The sequence below is a fragment of the Mustelus asterias genome, chromosome 17, assembly GCF_964213995.1.
Source record: "Mustelus asterias chromosome 17, sMusAst1.hap1.1, whole genome shotgun sequence".
Taxonomy (NCBI): Eukaryota; Metazoa; Chordata; class Chondrichthyes; order Carcharhiniformes; family Triakidae; genus Mustelus; species Mustelus asterias.
The window spans coordinates 12783548-12800920 of NC_135817.1; the positions used below are offsets into that span (position 1 = coordinate 12783548).

At 45.9% G+C, this 17373-nt stretch overlaps 1 protein-coding gene across 2 annotated transcripts in view; it reads right to left on the reverse strand.

The window, feature by feature from the left end:
• The window catches only part of dgkh (diacylglycerol kinase, eta), a 545677-nt gene that overhangs the window by 300098 nt on the left and 228206 nt on the right, over positions 1–17373 (reverse strand). For both annotated transcript variants that reach the window (XM_078232299.1, XM_078232298.1), the window contains exon 2: positions 16559–16669. In XM_078232299.1, coding sequence (XP_078088425.1) covers positions 16559–16669 — 111 coding nt within the window. The remainder of the gene's footprint in view (positions 1–16558; positions 16670–17373) is intronic.

The following is a 17373-nucleotide window of genomic DNA, read 5'->3' on the forward strand; positions in this document are numbered from 1 at the left end:
CCATTCAGATAATAATCTGCCTTCCTGTTTTTGCTACCAAAGTGAATAACCTCACATTCATCCACATCATACTACGTCTGCCAAGTATTTGCCCACTCACTCAACTTGTCCAAATTACACTGAAGCATCTTTGCATCCTCCTCACAGCTCACCCTTCCATCCAGCTTTGTGTCATCTGCAAATTTGGAGATATCACATTTAGTTGCCTCATCTAAATCATTAATATACATTGTGAATAGCTGGGATCCTAGCACCGATCCCTGCGGTGCCCCACGCTGGCACAGTGGTTTGCACTGCTGCCTCATAGTGCCAGGGACCAGGGTTCAATTCCCGGCTTGGGTCACTGTCTGTGCTGAGTTTGCAGGTTCTCCCTGTGTCTGCGTGAGTTTACTCTGGATGCTCCGATTTCCTCCCACAGTCCAAAAGACGTGCTGGTTAGGAGGATTAGCCACACTAAATTCTCCCTCAGTGTACCCAAACAGGCACCGGAGTGTGGCAACTAGAAGATTTTCACAGTAACTTAATTGCAGTGTTTGTGTAAATCTACTTGTGACAGTAATAAACAAAATAATAAATAACTAGTCACTGCCAGCCACTTGGAAAAAGAACTGTTTATTCCTACTCTTTTTTCTATCCATCTCAATACAATACCCCCAATCCCATGCACTTCAATTTTACAAGCTAATCTCTTGTTGAAAGCCTTCTGGAAGCCCAAATAAACCACATCCACTGGTCCCCCTCATCAACATCACTAATTATTGAATAATTCTAGTAGATTTGTCAAGCATGATTTGCCTTTTGTGAATGCATGCTGACTCTGTCCAATCTATGAGTGAATTCCATATACCTACCATTGCCTTATTTCCAGAATATATTTGAATTATAAAAATCAATAAAACCCAGATTTAATATTTAGAATTGACCTAACACTAATTGCTGTTTGCAGAAGAAAGTCCTAAACCTCTACCACCCTTCTGTGTCAAAGTGGTTTCTAACTTCACTTCTGAAAGATTGGCATTTGCCTGGTTCCCCTTTGTCATAGAATCCCTACAGTGTAGAAGGAGGCCACTCGGCCCATTGAGTCCATTCTGACCAAAATCCCACCCAGGTCCCATTCCCATAACCCCCATATTCACCCTGCCAATTCCCCCTACCACTAGGGTTAATTTAGCATGGCCAATCAACCTAACCCGCACATCTTTCGACTAATCACGCGTGCCTGCCACACCATCACATTTCCCTTTTTCATTTTCATCTCTCCACCTCTAACCTCTAACATATGAAGATGTATGTTAGCTCTGTTCTCCCTCCACAGATGCTGTCAGACCTGCTGAGATTTTGCAGCATTTTCTGTTTTGGTCGACTGAGTAAGAAGTTTAACAACACCAGGTTAAAGTCCAACAGGTTTATTTGGCAGCAAAAGCCACAACTGTGTTTACCCCAGTCCAACGCCAGCATCTCCACATTTGGTCTACCGATACAGGCTTTTGGTTTCTGATTTTGAATTTTTCCAGGAACACCAGTGGGTTGTAGTCTATATAGACTAACACCATCCTCAACTATTTATCACATTACCTCACTAAACATTCAGTTTAACATTACAATGTTTAACCCATTAAATCAACCCCACATGACAATTAAGATTTTAAGTCCAGCTTGCATGCATTCTTACAGTCTCAATCGTCTTGCGAACTAGTGTCTTTTATTACTCATCAATTGAGTATTTTTTCCAATCTCTGCAAAATACATCTTTTTAACATTTTACGTAGTATATACAGCTTGATTTTGATTTGATTTGATTTATTGTCACATGTACTAACATACAGTGAAAAGTATTGTTTCTTGATACTATACAGACAAAATATACCATTCATAGAGAAGGAAAGGAGAGAGTGCAGAATGTAGCGTTACAGTCATAGCTAGGCTGTAGAGAAAGATCAACTTAATGCAAGGTCTGACAGCAGCAGGGAAGAAGCTGTTCTTGAGTCGATTGGTACGTGACCTCAGACTTTTGTATCTTTTTCCCGAAGGAAGAAGGTGGAAGAGAGAATGTCCGGGGTGCGTGGGGTCCTTAATTATGCTGGCTGCTTTGCCGAAGCAGCGGGAAGTGTAGACAGAATCAATGGATGGGAGGCTGGTTTGCGTGATGGATTGGGCTACATTCACGACCTTTTGGAGTTCCTTGCGGTCTTGAGCAGAGCAGGAGCCATACCAAGCTGTGATACAACCAAAAAGAATGCTTTCTATGGTGCATCTGTAAAAGTTGGTGAGAGTCATAGCCGACATGCCAAATTTCCTTAGAGTCTTCTGAGAAAGTAAAGGTTGGTGGGCTTTCTTAACTATAGTGTCGGCATGGGGAGACCAGGACAGGTTGTTGGTGATCTGGACACCTAAAAACTTGAAGCTCTCGACCTTTTCTCCTTCATCCCCGTTGATGTAGTCAGGGGCATGTTCTCCTTTACGCTTCCTGAAGTCGATGACAATCTCCTTTGGGATTGAGGGAGGGATTATTGTTGCCGCACCAGTTCACCAGATTTTCTATCACATTCCTGTATTCTGTCTCGTCATTGTTTGAGATCTGACCCACTATGGTGGTGTCGTCAGCAAACTTGAAAATCGAATTGGAGGAGAATTTGGCCGCACAGTCTTAGGTGTATAAGGAGTATAGTAGGGGGCTGAAAACACAGCCTTGTGGGGCACCAATGTTGAGGATGATCGTGGAGGAGATGTTGTTGCCTATCCTTACTGATTGTGGTCTGAGAGTTAGGAAGTTCAGGATCCAGTTGCAGAGGGAGGTGCCAAGGCCAGGCCACGGAGTTTGGAGATGTGTTTTGTGGGAATAATAGTGTTGAAGGCTGAGCTGTAGTCAATAAATAGGTGTCTGACATAGGTGTCCTTGTTATCTAGGTGTTCCAGGGATGAGTGCAGGGCCAGGGAAATGGCGTCTGCTGTGGACCTGTTGCGGTGGTAGGCAAACTGTAGTGGATCCAGGTAGTCCGGGAGGCTGGAATTGATTTGTGCCATGACTAACCTTTCGAAGCACTTCATAATGATGGATGTCAGAGCCACCGGTCGATAGTCATTAAGGCACGCTGCTTGGTTTCTCTTAGGTACTAGGATGATGGTCGTCTTCTTGAAGCAGGTAGCGACCTCAGATTGTTGTAATCTGAGGTCCCTACCTTGGTTTTGCACGCTTCATGTTTTAAAAAAATTGATATTGGATTGTGTTCAGCTTGGGCCCTGGAATAGTATTTGTGATGGGCCCAAAAGTTTTATAATTTGTTTGGTCTGGTTAACTTTGTCAAAAACAACATTGCTGATTGCTGGTAAACCATTTGGCTTCTGCATACTGGTGACTGTGAACTGGAATCCAAGGATAAATCCCTTCACTTCTGGAAGGAGCTATTTCCTTTGCCCTTCTTGAAAGCCAGGCACTAAATTGTCGTCAGGGTTTTCACATTTAAAACAGTCTCCGTTCAGGTACTTACTCCTGATCTCCATGTCTCCGTATATTTTTCATCTCCAAGTCTTTGAAAAAAGTTTTGACCAACCAAATATCTCCCTCCATAACAAGTGAATTTACCTAACGTTGCTTCAATTCAGAATCATTTTTCACTTTAGGTTCTTCTCCATGATTTAACTTTTTGGGTTTCTTTTCCGCAACATGCAGTTTAACAAATTCTTCTTTTGTACAAGCAGTTTGTTTCTCTGCTAAGTAAAATCCCCTTTAGTTGACTTGAAAGCTCAGAAAATTTGATTATCCTTTTTATTTAGTTCACACATTTTCTTAATTTTTTTGTTTTTCTTTCTCTCACTGGATTCAAGCATTGTTTAATTCTATTCCAGGAAGAACACTTAGTTCTTTGTTTTGAAGTTTTAATTTACATTCACAAATACATACTCTTTCTCCCAGCTCAATAGAGTCAGTACTGGACTCAACTTTTCTACACTCCTTCAAAGCATTCCTTTCCTTTGTTCCGTCATTAGTTTTGCTATCTGCCTTGCCACACCTTGCTCGTGTCTTTTCTGCATTTTTAATTCAGAAGACTTTAATTCATCTCCAACTGCTGTTAACTCTTTCTTTTCAGCTGGATGATCCTTTTAAATATGAGATATTGATGGAAATTGTTTACCTGTTTCTTTGTACACAGTTCATTTAGAAACATGCCTTAGGAACTAGTCTTATAATTGTTGGTGTTGTTTCTAATTTGCCTATTGATGGTATAGATATCTCATTTGGAATAAGGCTTTGCCTTCTCCTAAACCATTGCAGTCCATGAAGTGTAGGTACATACTGCTATAACTGTGCATTGGTAGTGGAGGGATTGGATGTTGAAAGTGGTGGATGGGGTGCCAATCAAGTGGGCTGCTTTGTCTTGGAGGGTGTCAAGTTTCTTGAATGTTGATGGAGCGGCACTCATCCAGGCAAGAGGAGAGTATTCCATCACACTCTTGACTTGTGCCTTGTGGATGGTGGACAGGCTTTGGGGAGTCAGGAGGTGAGTTACTCACTGTAGTGTTCCCAGCATCTGACCTGCACTTATAGCCACAGTATTTATATGGCTAGCCCAGTTCAATTTCTGGTCAATGGTAACCCCCAGGATGTTGATAGTGGGGAATTCAGAAAAGGTCTACCATTGAGTGTCAAGGGAAGATGGTTGGATTCTCTCTTGTTGGAGATGGTCATTGCCTGGCACTTGTGACGCGCGAATGTTGCTTGCCACTTATCAACCCAAACCGGAATATTGTCCAAGTCTTGCTGCATAGGGGCACAGACTGTTTTAGCATCTGAAGAGTTGCGCATGGTGCTGAACATTGTGTAATCATCAGTAAACATTCCCACTTTTATCTTTCTGATGGAGGGAAGGTGATTGATGAAGTAGATTAAGCTGTCAGGGCCTAGGACATTACCCTGAGCAATTCTTGCAGTGATGTCCTGGACTGAAATGATTGACCTCTAACAACCACAACCATCCTCCTTTGTACCAGGTATGACTCCAACCAGTAGAGAGTTTTCTCCCGATTCCCAGTGACCCCAGTTTGGCTAGGACTCCTTGTTCTCAAATGTGGCCATGATGTTAAGGGCAGTCACTGTCTCCTCACCTCTGGAGTTCAGCTCATTGGTCCACGTTTGGAATGCAGTGCCTAAGTGTGTAGTGGTGGCAGATTCAATCATGGTTTTCAAAGGGAAATGGATATTCCGAACGGCACGGTGACACAGTGGTTAGCACTGCTGCCTCACAGCACCAGGGACCCAGGTTCAATTCCAGCCTTGGGTGACTGCCTGTGCAGAGTTTGCACGTTCTCCCCGTGTCTGGTGGGTTTCCTCCGGGTGCTCCAGTTTCCTCCCACAGTCCAAAGATGTGCAGGTTCGGTTGGATTGGCCATGCTAAATTTCCCTTAGTGTCAGTGGGATTAGCAGGGTAAATAGTGGAGTTACAGGCATAGGGCCTGAGTGGGATTGTTGTCAGTGCAGGCTCGATGGGCCGAACGGCCTCCTTCTGCACTGTAGGGATTCTATGATTAGTAGCTAAGGAAAAAAAGAATTACAGGGCTGTGGGGAAAGAACAAGGGTTGGGACTAGCTAGGTTGCTTGTGCAGAGACCTCACACAGGCATGATAGGCCAAATGGCCTCCTTCTGTAAACATTCTAATATACCAGCCAGATGAATTACTAACGTTCCTACCATGTATAAGAAAGCTCTGAGAACACATGCAACAGAAAAAGCAGCCAGAAGAGATAATCCAGCAAGTAACCTGTAAATTTATGATCACTTAAAAAAAACTCTTGGGGTTGGGGGGACAGTCTATTTAACATCATGTTCAGCTGTGAGAGGTTAACTCAAGTGTTTTGTCAGGAGTAGGCAGTTTGAGAGTGGTAATGCTGTCCTGAAATCAGAACTGGTTGACACCGATGCACTGCATGTTGACGATGGCTGTTTGTTGTGAAGGTGTGATGCGCGTTCTCAAACACGAGGCCAGATGCTCGGGAAATAAAAGGCTTTTATTTACTGTAATGAAGCAGCCAATAATTATATACACTATCCCAGACTAAAGGGGTCCCAGCCAGAGCAGGGACTTTTATACCTCTCCCAGGAGGTGGAGCCCGACTGGGATGTACCACAACACTACAGTACAAAGGTGTAACAACCCCACCCTAACCCCAACAGCAACAAGTAGCACAACCCAACAGTAACATATGTACATCCTTGTAGTACTGGCCAGACCCTGGCTCAGTACTATCCAGTGGGAACCAACGATGGTTCACCACATTCACCCCTCCTTTGAGAACAAAGGCCGGCGGGGTACAAAAACAGAATAAAGTGTCATCAGTCTATAAGTTCAGACGGTCAGGGGGACCGCACCGTCGTTGTGACCTCCTCAATACCGGCGGTGACACCGGAGTAGGCACTTGCGGTGGCGTTCTCCCCAAGGCGGCGTCCAGCTGTTCTTCCACGGACTCACAGGCCGGTTGACCCTGAGGTGACGGTAGTCCATGGGGTCCTGACACGCCCTGCAGTGGCGACCATCTTCTGGGCTCAGGCAAGCTGTACACGGGAGTAAAAGGGTTAAGCAATGGTCCCGATGCTGCCCGCGCCGTGTCCGGGGGAGAAACAAGAGTTAAGGGGTTTGTAACAGGGGGTCTGGGAGCGACAGGGGTTGCTACATCCCCTGCTGGCGCCAGGTCTCGGATCGAGACCGTGTCCTCTCGCCCGTCAGGGTATGCCACATAGGCATACTGAGGGTTGGCGTGGAGGAGATGGACCTGTTCGACCAACGGGTCGGACTTGCGGGCCCTTACATGTCGCCGCAGGAGGACGGGTCCTGGGTACGTCAACCAAGACGGTAATGAGGTCCCCGAGGAAGACTTCCGAGGGAATGAGAACATCCTCTCGTGGGGAGTAGCATTGGTTGCCGTACACAGGAGGGAGCGAATAGAATGGAGCGCATCAGGGAGCACATCTTGCCAACGGGAGACTGGAAGACTTTTTGACTTCAACGCCAGTAAGACAGCCTTCCAGACTGTAGCATTCTCACGTTCCACCTGTCCGTTACCCCTAGGATTGTAGCTCGTGGTCCTACTAGAGGCAATCCCGTATCAGAGCAGGAATTGCCTCAAGTCATCGCTCATGAACGACGAGCCCCTGTCGCTATGGATGTAGCCGGGGTACCCGAACAGGGTAAAGAGATCACGGAATGCCTTGATAACCGTGGCAGCGGATGTATCAGAGCAGGGAACAACAAAAGGGAACCGAGAGTACTCATCAATGATATTGAGGAAGTACACATTCCGATCTGTTGAGGGAAGGGGGCCCTTAAAATCGACACTCAGTCTCTCGAAGGGACGAGTGGCCTTGACTAAATGTGCCCGGTCAGGTCAGTAAAAGTGCGGTTTGCATTCCGCGCAAACCCGACAGCTTCTTGTTACGGACCTGACGTCCTCCACCGAGTAGGGCAGGTTGCGGGCTTTTATAAAGTGGTAGAGCCGAGTGACCCCAGGATGGCATAGGTCATTATGGAGAGCCTGCAAACGGTCCTCCTGTATACTGGCACATGTTCCACGCGAGAGGGCATCCGAGGGCTCATTGAGTTTCCCTGGACGGTACATGATGTCGTAGTTATAGGTGGAGAGTTCAATTCTCCACCGAAAGATCTTGTCATTCTTGATCTTGCCCCTCTGCGTGTTGTTAAACATGAACGCCACGGACCGCTGGTCCGTGATCAGGGTGAACCGTTTTCCCGCCAAGTAATGGCGCCAGTGCCTGACGGCCTCCACAATGGCCTGGGCCTCCTTTTTCACCGCTGAATGCCGAATTTCGGGGCCTTGGAGGGTGCAGGAAAAAAATGCGACGGGCCTGCCCGCCTGGTTAAGTGTGGCGGCCAGGGCGAAATCAGATGCATCGCTCTCCACCTGAAAGGGGATGGACTCGTCAACAGCGTGCATCATAGCTTTCGCGATGTCGGCTTTTAATTTATCGAAGGCCAATCGGGCCTCTGGCGTTAGGGGAAAAGTCGTGGACTTAATGAGCGGACGGGCTTTGTCCGCGTAATTGGGAACCCACTGCGCATAATAAGAGAAGAAGCCTAAGCATCTTCTCAGTGCTTTTGCACTAGCAGGCAAGTGAAGTTCAGAAAGGGGGCGCATACGGTCTGGATCAGGGCCAATGACCCCGTTTTCCACCACGTATCCTAGGATGGCTAAACGGCGCGTACAAAACACACACTTCTCCCTGTTGTAGGTCAAGTTCAGGCGAGATGCAGTGCGTAGGAAGTTCAGGAGATTCGTGTCGTGGTCCTGCTGGATTTGGCCGCAGATGGTGACATTATCCAGGTACGGGAAGGTAGCCCGCAGCCCGTTCTGGTCCACCATTCGGTCCATGGCACGCTGGAAGACCGAGACCCCATTGGTGACACCAAAGGGAACCCTGAGAAAGTGATACAAGCGACCATCCGCCTCAAAAGCCGTGTATTGTCGGTCCTCTGGGCGAATGGGGAGTTGGTGGTAGGCAGACTTGAGGTCTATGGTGGAGAACACCCGGTACTGCGCAATCTGATTGACCATATCAGATATGCGCGGGAGAGGATACGCATCCAGCTGCGTATATCGATTAATGGTCTGACTGTAGTCAATGACCATCCGGGGTTTGTTCCTGCTCTTGACCACCACGACCTGCGCTCTCCACGGACTAGCGCTGGGTTGTATGATCCTTTCTTTGAGGAGCCGCTGAACCTCAGATCTAATGAAGATCCGATCCTCAGTGCTGTAACGCCTTCTTTTAGTCGCGATGGGCTTGCAGCCTGGCACAAGATTCTGGAACAGGGAGGGTGTGGTGATCTTCAGCGTCGAGAGGCTACAGGCGGGCAATTTGGAGGCTGCTGCTGTTTTCCCACTGCCAGTGAAGGGAGTGGCCCACCGTACTGTAGGGTTACACTCCTCAAGTGGACCATGAAGTTTAGTCCGAGAAGTATTGGCGTGCAAAGATACGGTAACACTAGGAGCTTGAAACGCTCGTAAACTGTGCCTTGCACCTTCAAAGTTACCACGCAACTCCCTAGCACGGTGACAGACTGGGACCTCGATGCCATAGAGATTGTCTGTTTGGCAGGTTGAATCTGGAGTCCACACCGCTTCACAGTGTCTGGGTGGATAAAGCTCTCAGTGCTCCCGCTGTCAAACAGACAATAAATCACGTGGTCATTTACCTGGATATTCATCATAGATTTGTCAAGTCTATGAGGCTTGGCCTGGTCCAGGATGATCGACGCCACCATTGGTTCATGAGCGCCACTGCAGGCAGCTGAAATCGATGAGGAGGACCCCTGCTGGTCGTTCGCGCACGGTGCCGACCAACATGGCCGCTCCCATAAGTCGCACGTGGGTGATGGCGCCAAACTCAGCGACCCCTGGTGGTCACACACCTCCGACTCCGTCGACCGTAATGGCGTCGTCCTGGCCTCGCACATGGACGAACCCCTCGATGACTTCGACGACGAAGACCCGAGCTCTGAAGAATCGCAGGCCGCACTGCCGTTCCTAGGTTTAGATCGGCACACTTTCGAATAGTGCCCTTTCTTACCGCAGGCGGAGCACAACACAGCCTTAGCGGGACACCGTTGCCGAGTATGCTTCGCTCCCCCACAGAAGTAGCACCGCGGGCCGCCCGGAGCTGCTGCCGTCGTCTGGCCCGAGTGTGAGCACGCCATTACGCAGCATTTCGAACCCGAGGGACGAGGAGGGATTGGCGACTGCTCCTGCCACGTTGTCTCCATATGGTCCTCTGGATATAATACTAAGCTTTTGGAGGCCGTCTCGAGCATCTCCGCTAGCTCGATTGCCTGGGTAAGGTTAAGGTTACCCTTCTCCAATAGTTTAAGTCGAATGTACGACGATCCGACTCCCGCCACAAACGCATCTCGGGCGAGGTCGTTCATGCTCTGCTCAGCCGACACAGCTTTGCAGTTACAGCCCCTGGCTAGCTGTAGGAGCTCGTTCGCATATTCCTCCATCGTTTCGCCAGACTGCCGTCGTCGAGTGGCTAGGAGGTAACGAGCGTGTATTTCATTGGATGGTTTGATATAACGCTTCTTCAGAAGCTCGAGGGCCTTAGTATAATCGGTGGCCACACGGATCGCGAGGTAGACAGTGTCGCTTACCCTCGCATGGAGAACCCGGAGTCTGTCATCATCTGTGGCGACCGCTGCGGAGGCTGCCAGGTAGTCTTCGAAGCACTTCAGCCAGTGGTCGAAGGTGTTAGAAGCGCCCGCCGCACGTGGATCTAGTGTAAGGCGTTCCGGCTTCAGGGTCTGCTCCATACTCTCTTTTTTTTTTCTTCGACGAGAGTTTAACAACAGTAAATAAAATTGATGCGCGTTCTCAAACACGAGGCCAGATGCTCGGGAAATAAAAGGCTTTTATTTACTGTAATGAAGCAGCCAATAATTATATACACTATCCCAGACTAAAGGGGTCCCAGCCAGAGCAGGGACTTTTATACCTCTCCCAGGAGGTGGAGCCCGACTGGGATGTACCACAACACTACAGTACAAAGGTGTAACAACCCCACCCTAACCCCAACAGCAACAAGTAGCACAACCCAACAGTAACATATGTACATCCTTGTAGTACTGGCCAGACCCTGGCTCAGTACTATCCAGTGGGAACCAACGATGGTTCACAACAAGGTGCAAGCCTCTCTATCAAAGTCGCTTCTTGTATACATCCTATCATATGTGCATGCACATTTCAGGCACCATGCAGCCTTACATGCTCCTAAGACAGGAGTTATGCAGCTTAGTTTAACCTTCTGAAAGTGTTGTTTCTGCTAAGAGTTTCTACATTTGTAACTGGTGAGGTGATTTGAAGATAGTAAGGTCAATACTGTTACACAGACAAAACATCTTGTCAAAGGCTGACACTTATTAAAAAAACGTAACGTGGAAAACACAGCAGTCAATTTCTCCCCAAAAGAGTCCCAATGACCAGATAGCCTATTTGCAGTCTTAACGATGTATTAATTACATGTTACTTCCTAATTATTCAGCAATTTAGCTGCAACAAATATGGATACAAATCTTAAAATAAGCGAAATACTGTGCATGCTGGAATCTGAAACAACAGCAGACGAAGCTGGAATAACTGTGTTTAACTCTGTTTCTCTTCTGATAGGCACTGCCAGACCTGCTGAGTTTTTTCAGCTTCCTCTGTTCTTGAAACAAATCGTCTCTGCTTTCCACTTACATTTATGCTTCAGTTTTCATCCTGATCAACTGTCTTTTACAAAAGACATCCCTCACTCTTCCTGCTTCTGATCACAATAAAGACCATCATATCCCATAAGGTGACCATCCGTTTAAGTTTTGAATCAGTACAGTCCTGTTTGGAGGTCTTGTGGTGTACTGGGTAGCATCCCTGCCTCTGAGCCAGAAGCTCCGGGTTCAAGTCCCACCCCAGGACTTGATTGCCAAAAGAAAGTGCATTCTTCATAAGGTCAAACAGATTGAGTATCAATCTGCAAAATCTTTCCAATACATGCCAATGGCAAACGGTAAGAGTGGGAGAGATTCCTGGTCAGCCATTCTTGATGTGGAGTGGGCCTCTTCAAGCTATAAGTTTCTGGTGATAAGCTAGCGGCCTGTTCCAGGAAAAACTCAACATAGAATCAGATGAAGATATGCCATGTGCACCATTGGGTATGGGAACAGGAAGAAAAAACACAGTCCTGTTTTCTGAATGGTAATTCTGATAATTGAAAATTGGGGATCAAAAATAAAAATCTAGTTTGCAATTCCAGCAATTAAGAGGCGCACATGTGTGCAGTTGGGAATTCAAGAGACTGGTCCTGTCTGATATTGAATAGGATAACAGTTGTCAGCCTAATATCCTTTATATTAGTTCACCATGTCCAGTGTACACATATCCTGGTAAAATTCAATCTAAATCCAATAAAATATGTCCTAATTTCTTTACTTGGGGGGGATATCCTACAAATCTGCGACTCTGTGGGGAATGTTTCTCCGAATCTCAAGGTAATTTTAAATTCTATCCTCTGAACATGTAGTTTGGGTCAAAGGGTTGGCCAATATCAGCTGCATCTTTCAATTTTAACAGCCTTGATCACTCCTCCCTTCATCATTAAGTGCTGGTTTGGATTCATGTAAAGACCCAGGATACCATTTCAGTGCACCATCAGAAATGCATTCTTCTGAAAGCGATGTTTACAGTGAGTGTAGGTTGGCAATCATGGTCTTCCCTCAACCCATCAAGCTGACAAAACTCATCTGAAGGACAATAAACATAGACATGGGGTCAGTTTTCACTGATTCCGCTTTCCTTCTCTAGGTTGAATCTGACTGGTGGAACCTGAGCCCATTTGAACTCCAGTTGAGTTTCTCAAACTCAAAAGAAGTTTCTGACTCCCAATCCTCTCTATCACAAAGACTGCCAAGTTCCAACATTTTTAAAAATACTTTTCCAATTCAATCAAATCAAGTCCAATTCAGAGTCTCAACAAGTTGAGACATTTCCGATCCAAGCTGACAAGACAGGGCCTTCACACCTGTCTTGGGCCTGATCTACATGAGCCAAGCTGATTGGAGGAGGGGGAGGTTTCCTCCTCCAAAGCTTGATCTCATTTGCATCTTAGCCAAAAGGCCGAGATGCCGCTTTTAAAAATTGCTTCACATGAATATGAAGCTTAAATGTAACCTAATGGCCTCAACCAAGCACAGCATCCTCTTCATACTACACTTGATCTTAGCCAAAAGGCCGAGAAGTTCCAACATTTAATTTATTCAATCATGGGATGTGGGTGTCGCTGGCTAGGCCAGCATTTACTGTCCATCCCTGAGGACACTTAAGAGTCAACCACATTGCTGTGGATCTGGAGTCATAAGTACCCATACCAGGTAAGGACAACAGGTTTCCTTCCCTAAAGGATATTACTGATCCAGATGAGTTTTTACGACAATCAACTCATGTTTACATGGTCATCATTAGGCTTTTAATTCCTGTTTTTTTTTATTGAGTTCAAATTTCACCATCTGCCATGGTGGGATTCACACCCAGGTCCCCCTTCCCCTGAGCGTTACTCTGGGTCTCAAGATTATTAGTCCAGTGACAATATCACTAAAGTTTAAATTTTATTTATCAGTCGCAAGTAGGCTTACATTAACACTGCAACGACTCCAACGCCACCATCTCCACAATTTCACCAGTCCTCACCCATTTACTGCTGAAACCCTTATCCATGCCTTTGTCACATCAAGTGCCTATTCTGATGCTCTCTTGAACGGACTTCCATCACCCATCCTGCATAAACTTCAATAAATTAAAAGCAAAATACTGCGGATGCAGATCAGGTGACAGGTGGGGAAGACGGTGGGGGGGAGGGTTTGCCTTTGGACAAAAATATTTTTCGTGAATTAAACAAAGTGGTCAAGATGGAGGTGAATGTAAGCCTACTTGTGACACTAATAAATAAACTTTAAAAACTTTAACTATCAGCACCTTCTTTTTCAGTCCTTAACACTGCCATTAACACTTGCTTTGTCGTGTGTCCTAAACACCTTCTTCTGATCTCTCCTAGCTCCCACCTATCCCTGACCTTCTAGTTTTCTCCACCTGCTCCAGCCCCTCTTAAACAGCGTAAAAAGCTATCACGTTTCTCCCTCTTTTTAGCTCTGAAGTCAAACAGTCAAAACATTAACTCTTGTTTTTTTCTCTCCACAGCTGTTGCCAGACCTGATGATTTTTCCAGCATTTTCTGTTTTTAACTGCGCCTGTATCCTGTCCCACTCCCCATCATTTCAGTGGTTGATGACTCAAGTTAGATTCCTGTCCTTGCGCACCTTATATTTAACATTCTTATCCTGTCAATAGTTCAAAATGAGCCTGCACTTAGGTATAACTCCAATGCATTATCATTTCAACCATTGGTTATTTTATAAAGCCCACAAAGCTGTAGCTTTATACCTGTTCCCTGGCTCACATCTGAATTATGGGACATTTGGAGCAGCTATTATCATGTGAGTTTAATAAATACTCTCTTCTGTTAGCACTTTGTTATGTAACAGTCAGGTCATTATATGCCCTATTATGTAGCTGTAAACCTCCCTCTGTTCTATAAAAGTTTCCATTAAAAATTTCAGAAGAAAATACTTATGTTAGTTTTACAAATATGGGGAGGATAATGAAAAATAAAGCAAATATTTAACCCAAACAAAGCATCATGACATTGAAGCCTAGATGGTAAGCTCATTCATGGAAGTAGATAATTTGATGTCTTTATTTACTGAATAAGCTTTCATGTCGATCAGTAATTTTCTCAATATGCAATAGGTTTTGTGAACGGCAGGTGTCAAACACTAAACAAAGGCTCACAAACAAGCAGAATGGAAAGCTGCAAGTCAGTATGAGGTACCAAAGATGTTGATGCGCAGTCTTACAGGCTAATGTGAAACTATTTTAAGAGGTTCTCATTTGGTCACACAAACTAGCACTTGGGGAACCTGAAAGCATAACTGGAACATAAACGCACCAAATATTATCTGGTCAACTGTTGCACTGAGGCCATTAAGTCAAGGTTTAAAAAAAGCAACTTGCACAGGTATCTTTGCGCCTTCCCCCTCTGGTGAACATGAAAAATCACATGATCACCTACATCCTGCCTGAAAGCAACATTGCTGACACAGGTTATATGATCATTATCACATTGCCCTTTTGTGGATATCGTTGTGAATAAATTAACTGCTGCAATTCTACAATTGAACAGTGACTACACTTCATAGAACATAGAACATTACAGCGCAGTACAGGCCCTTCGGCCCTCAATGTTGCACCGACCAGTGGAACCAATCTAAAGCCCCTCTAATCTACACTATTCCAATGTCATCCATATGTTTATCCAATAACCACTTGAATGCTTTTAATGTTGACTGCTGCAGGCAGGGCATTCCACGCCCTTACTACTCTCTGAGTAAAGAACCTACCTCGAACATCTGTCCTATATCTCTCACCCCTCAATTTAAAGCTATGTCCCCTCATGCTAGCCATCACCATCTGAGGAAAAAGGCTCTCACTATCCACCCTATCTAATCCTCTGATCATCTTGTATGCCTCTATTAAGTCACCTCTTAACCTTCTTCTCTCTAACGAAAACAACCTCAAGCCCCTCAGCCTTTCCTCATACGATTTTCCCACCATACCAGGCAACATCCTGGTAAATCTCCTCTGCACCCTTTCCAACACTTCCACATCTTTCTTATAATGCGGCGATCAGAACTGTACGCAATACTCCAAATGCGGCCGCACCAGAGTTTTGTACAGTTGCAGCATGACCTTCTGGCTCCGAAACTCAATCCCTCTACCAATAAAAGCTAACACACCGTACGCCTTCTTAACAACCCCATCAACCTGGGTGCCAACTTTCAGGGATCTATGCACATGGACACCCAGGTCCCTCTGTTCATCCACACTACCAGGTATCTTACCATTAGCCCAGTACTCTGTATTCCTGTTACTCCTTCCAAAGTGAATCACCTCACACTTTTCCGCATTAAACTCCATTTGCCACCTCTCAGCCCAGCTCTGCAGCTTATCTATGTCCCTCTGTAACCTGCCACTTCCCTCCGCACTGTCTACAGCTCCACCGACTTTAGTGTCATCCGCAAATTTACTAATCCATCCTTCCACGTCCTCATCCAGGTCATTAATAAAAATGACAAACAGCAGTGGCCCCAAAACATATCCTTGCGGTACACCACTAGTAACTGAACTCCAGAATGAATATTTCCCATCAACCACCACCCTCTGTTTTCTTACAGCTAGCCAATTCCTGATCCAAACCACTAAATCACCCTCAATCCCATGTGTCCGTATTTTCTGCAAAAGCTTACCATGAGGAACCTTATCAAACGCTTTGCTGAAATCCATATACACCACATCAACCGCTTTACCCTCATCCACCTCTTTGGTCACCTTCTCAAAGAACTCAATAAGGTTTGTGAGGCACGACCTACCTTTCACAAACCGTGCTGACTATCCCTAATCAAATTATTCCTTTCTAAGTGATTATAAATCCTATCTCTTATAATCCTTTCCAATACTTTGCCCACAACAGAAGTAAGGCTCACCGGTCTATAATTACCAGGGTTGTCCCTACTCCCCTTCTTGAACAAGGGGACAACATTTGCTATCCTCCAGTCTTCTGGCACTGTTCCTGTAGACAATGACGACACAAAGATCAAAGCCAAAGGCTCTGCAGTCTCCTCTCTAGCCTCCCAGAGAATCCTAGGATAAATCCCATCCCGCCCAGGGGACTTATCTATTTTTACCCTTTCCAGAATTGCTAACACCTCCTCCTTATGAACATCAATCCCATCTAGTCCAACAGCCTGCATCTCGGAGGTATTTAGTTGGCTATGAAGTGCACTGGGATGAAAGGTGCTGTGTAAACACAAGGATTGCTGAGCAGCCGGTCAATTCATTTTCTAAATTTATGATCAAGACAATCAGCAAGATGGCAATGGCTTGAATACTTTTGAGTGTCTCCTTCCTTACCTTTGAATCCTTGGCATAATAAAGAGTCCTCCCCCGTAACTTGAAATATCTTCTTTTCCAACGTTGAAATGAGCTGGTTTGCTTCAGTAGAAATCCTTCTTTTATACTTGTCTGCAAATAAATTGAAACAAAGCAGTGAAAGCAACTGAGCAAAAGAAATTCTCAAAATAAATATTGGCCAGTTTCTGCAGCCTCTCCCACCAGCCAGGAAGTTCTAGGGTACCCCTGCCTCCACTAAGCCGTGGGAGCCACAATCAGATTTTACAGTACTCAGGCAGTTAATTGCAGAAAGTTGTGCTTTCTGCCCCTCTGAGGCAGGATGTCTCACCTCTCCAAAAGCTGTCAACCAACCAGACGGCCGGTGAGACTGCAGCAAGCCCCAGAGCAGCAGATATTGAGATGAATTACAGGTAAGTGGGGTCAGGGATCGCCAGTGTCAATCAGGATTGAAGTGAGTTGGAGGCGGCGGGGGGTTGGTTCTTACAGTGGGGATAATATTTGCAGCTGGAGGGCACTCGATGGGCCACAGGGTGCTGCTTAGGAAGAACATGCCCATCCCCAAGCCCGCAAGGAGGCCACCAGGTTTACTGAATAGTCTTGCCATCTGTCGGGATGCCAATCAGTCACTTGTAACAAAGGGGATGACGGGCTACCAACCACCTATTCCACCACTGGTAAAACTCTAGTGACGATGGGAAGGCAGCAAACAGGCATGGCATTCCCCACCACCTCACTTAATTTTACATCCCCCCACCTACAAAACAAGCCCATTTCTGTGGTGGGAGGAAGACGGGGGTGTAAAATTATGGCCAATA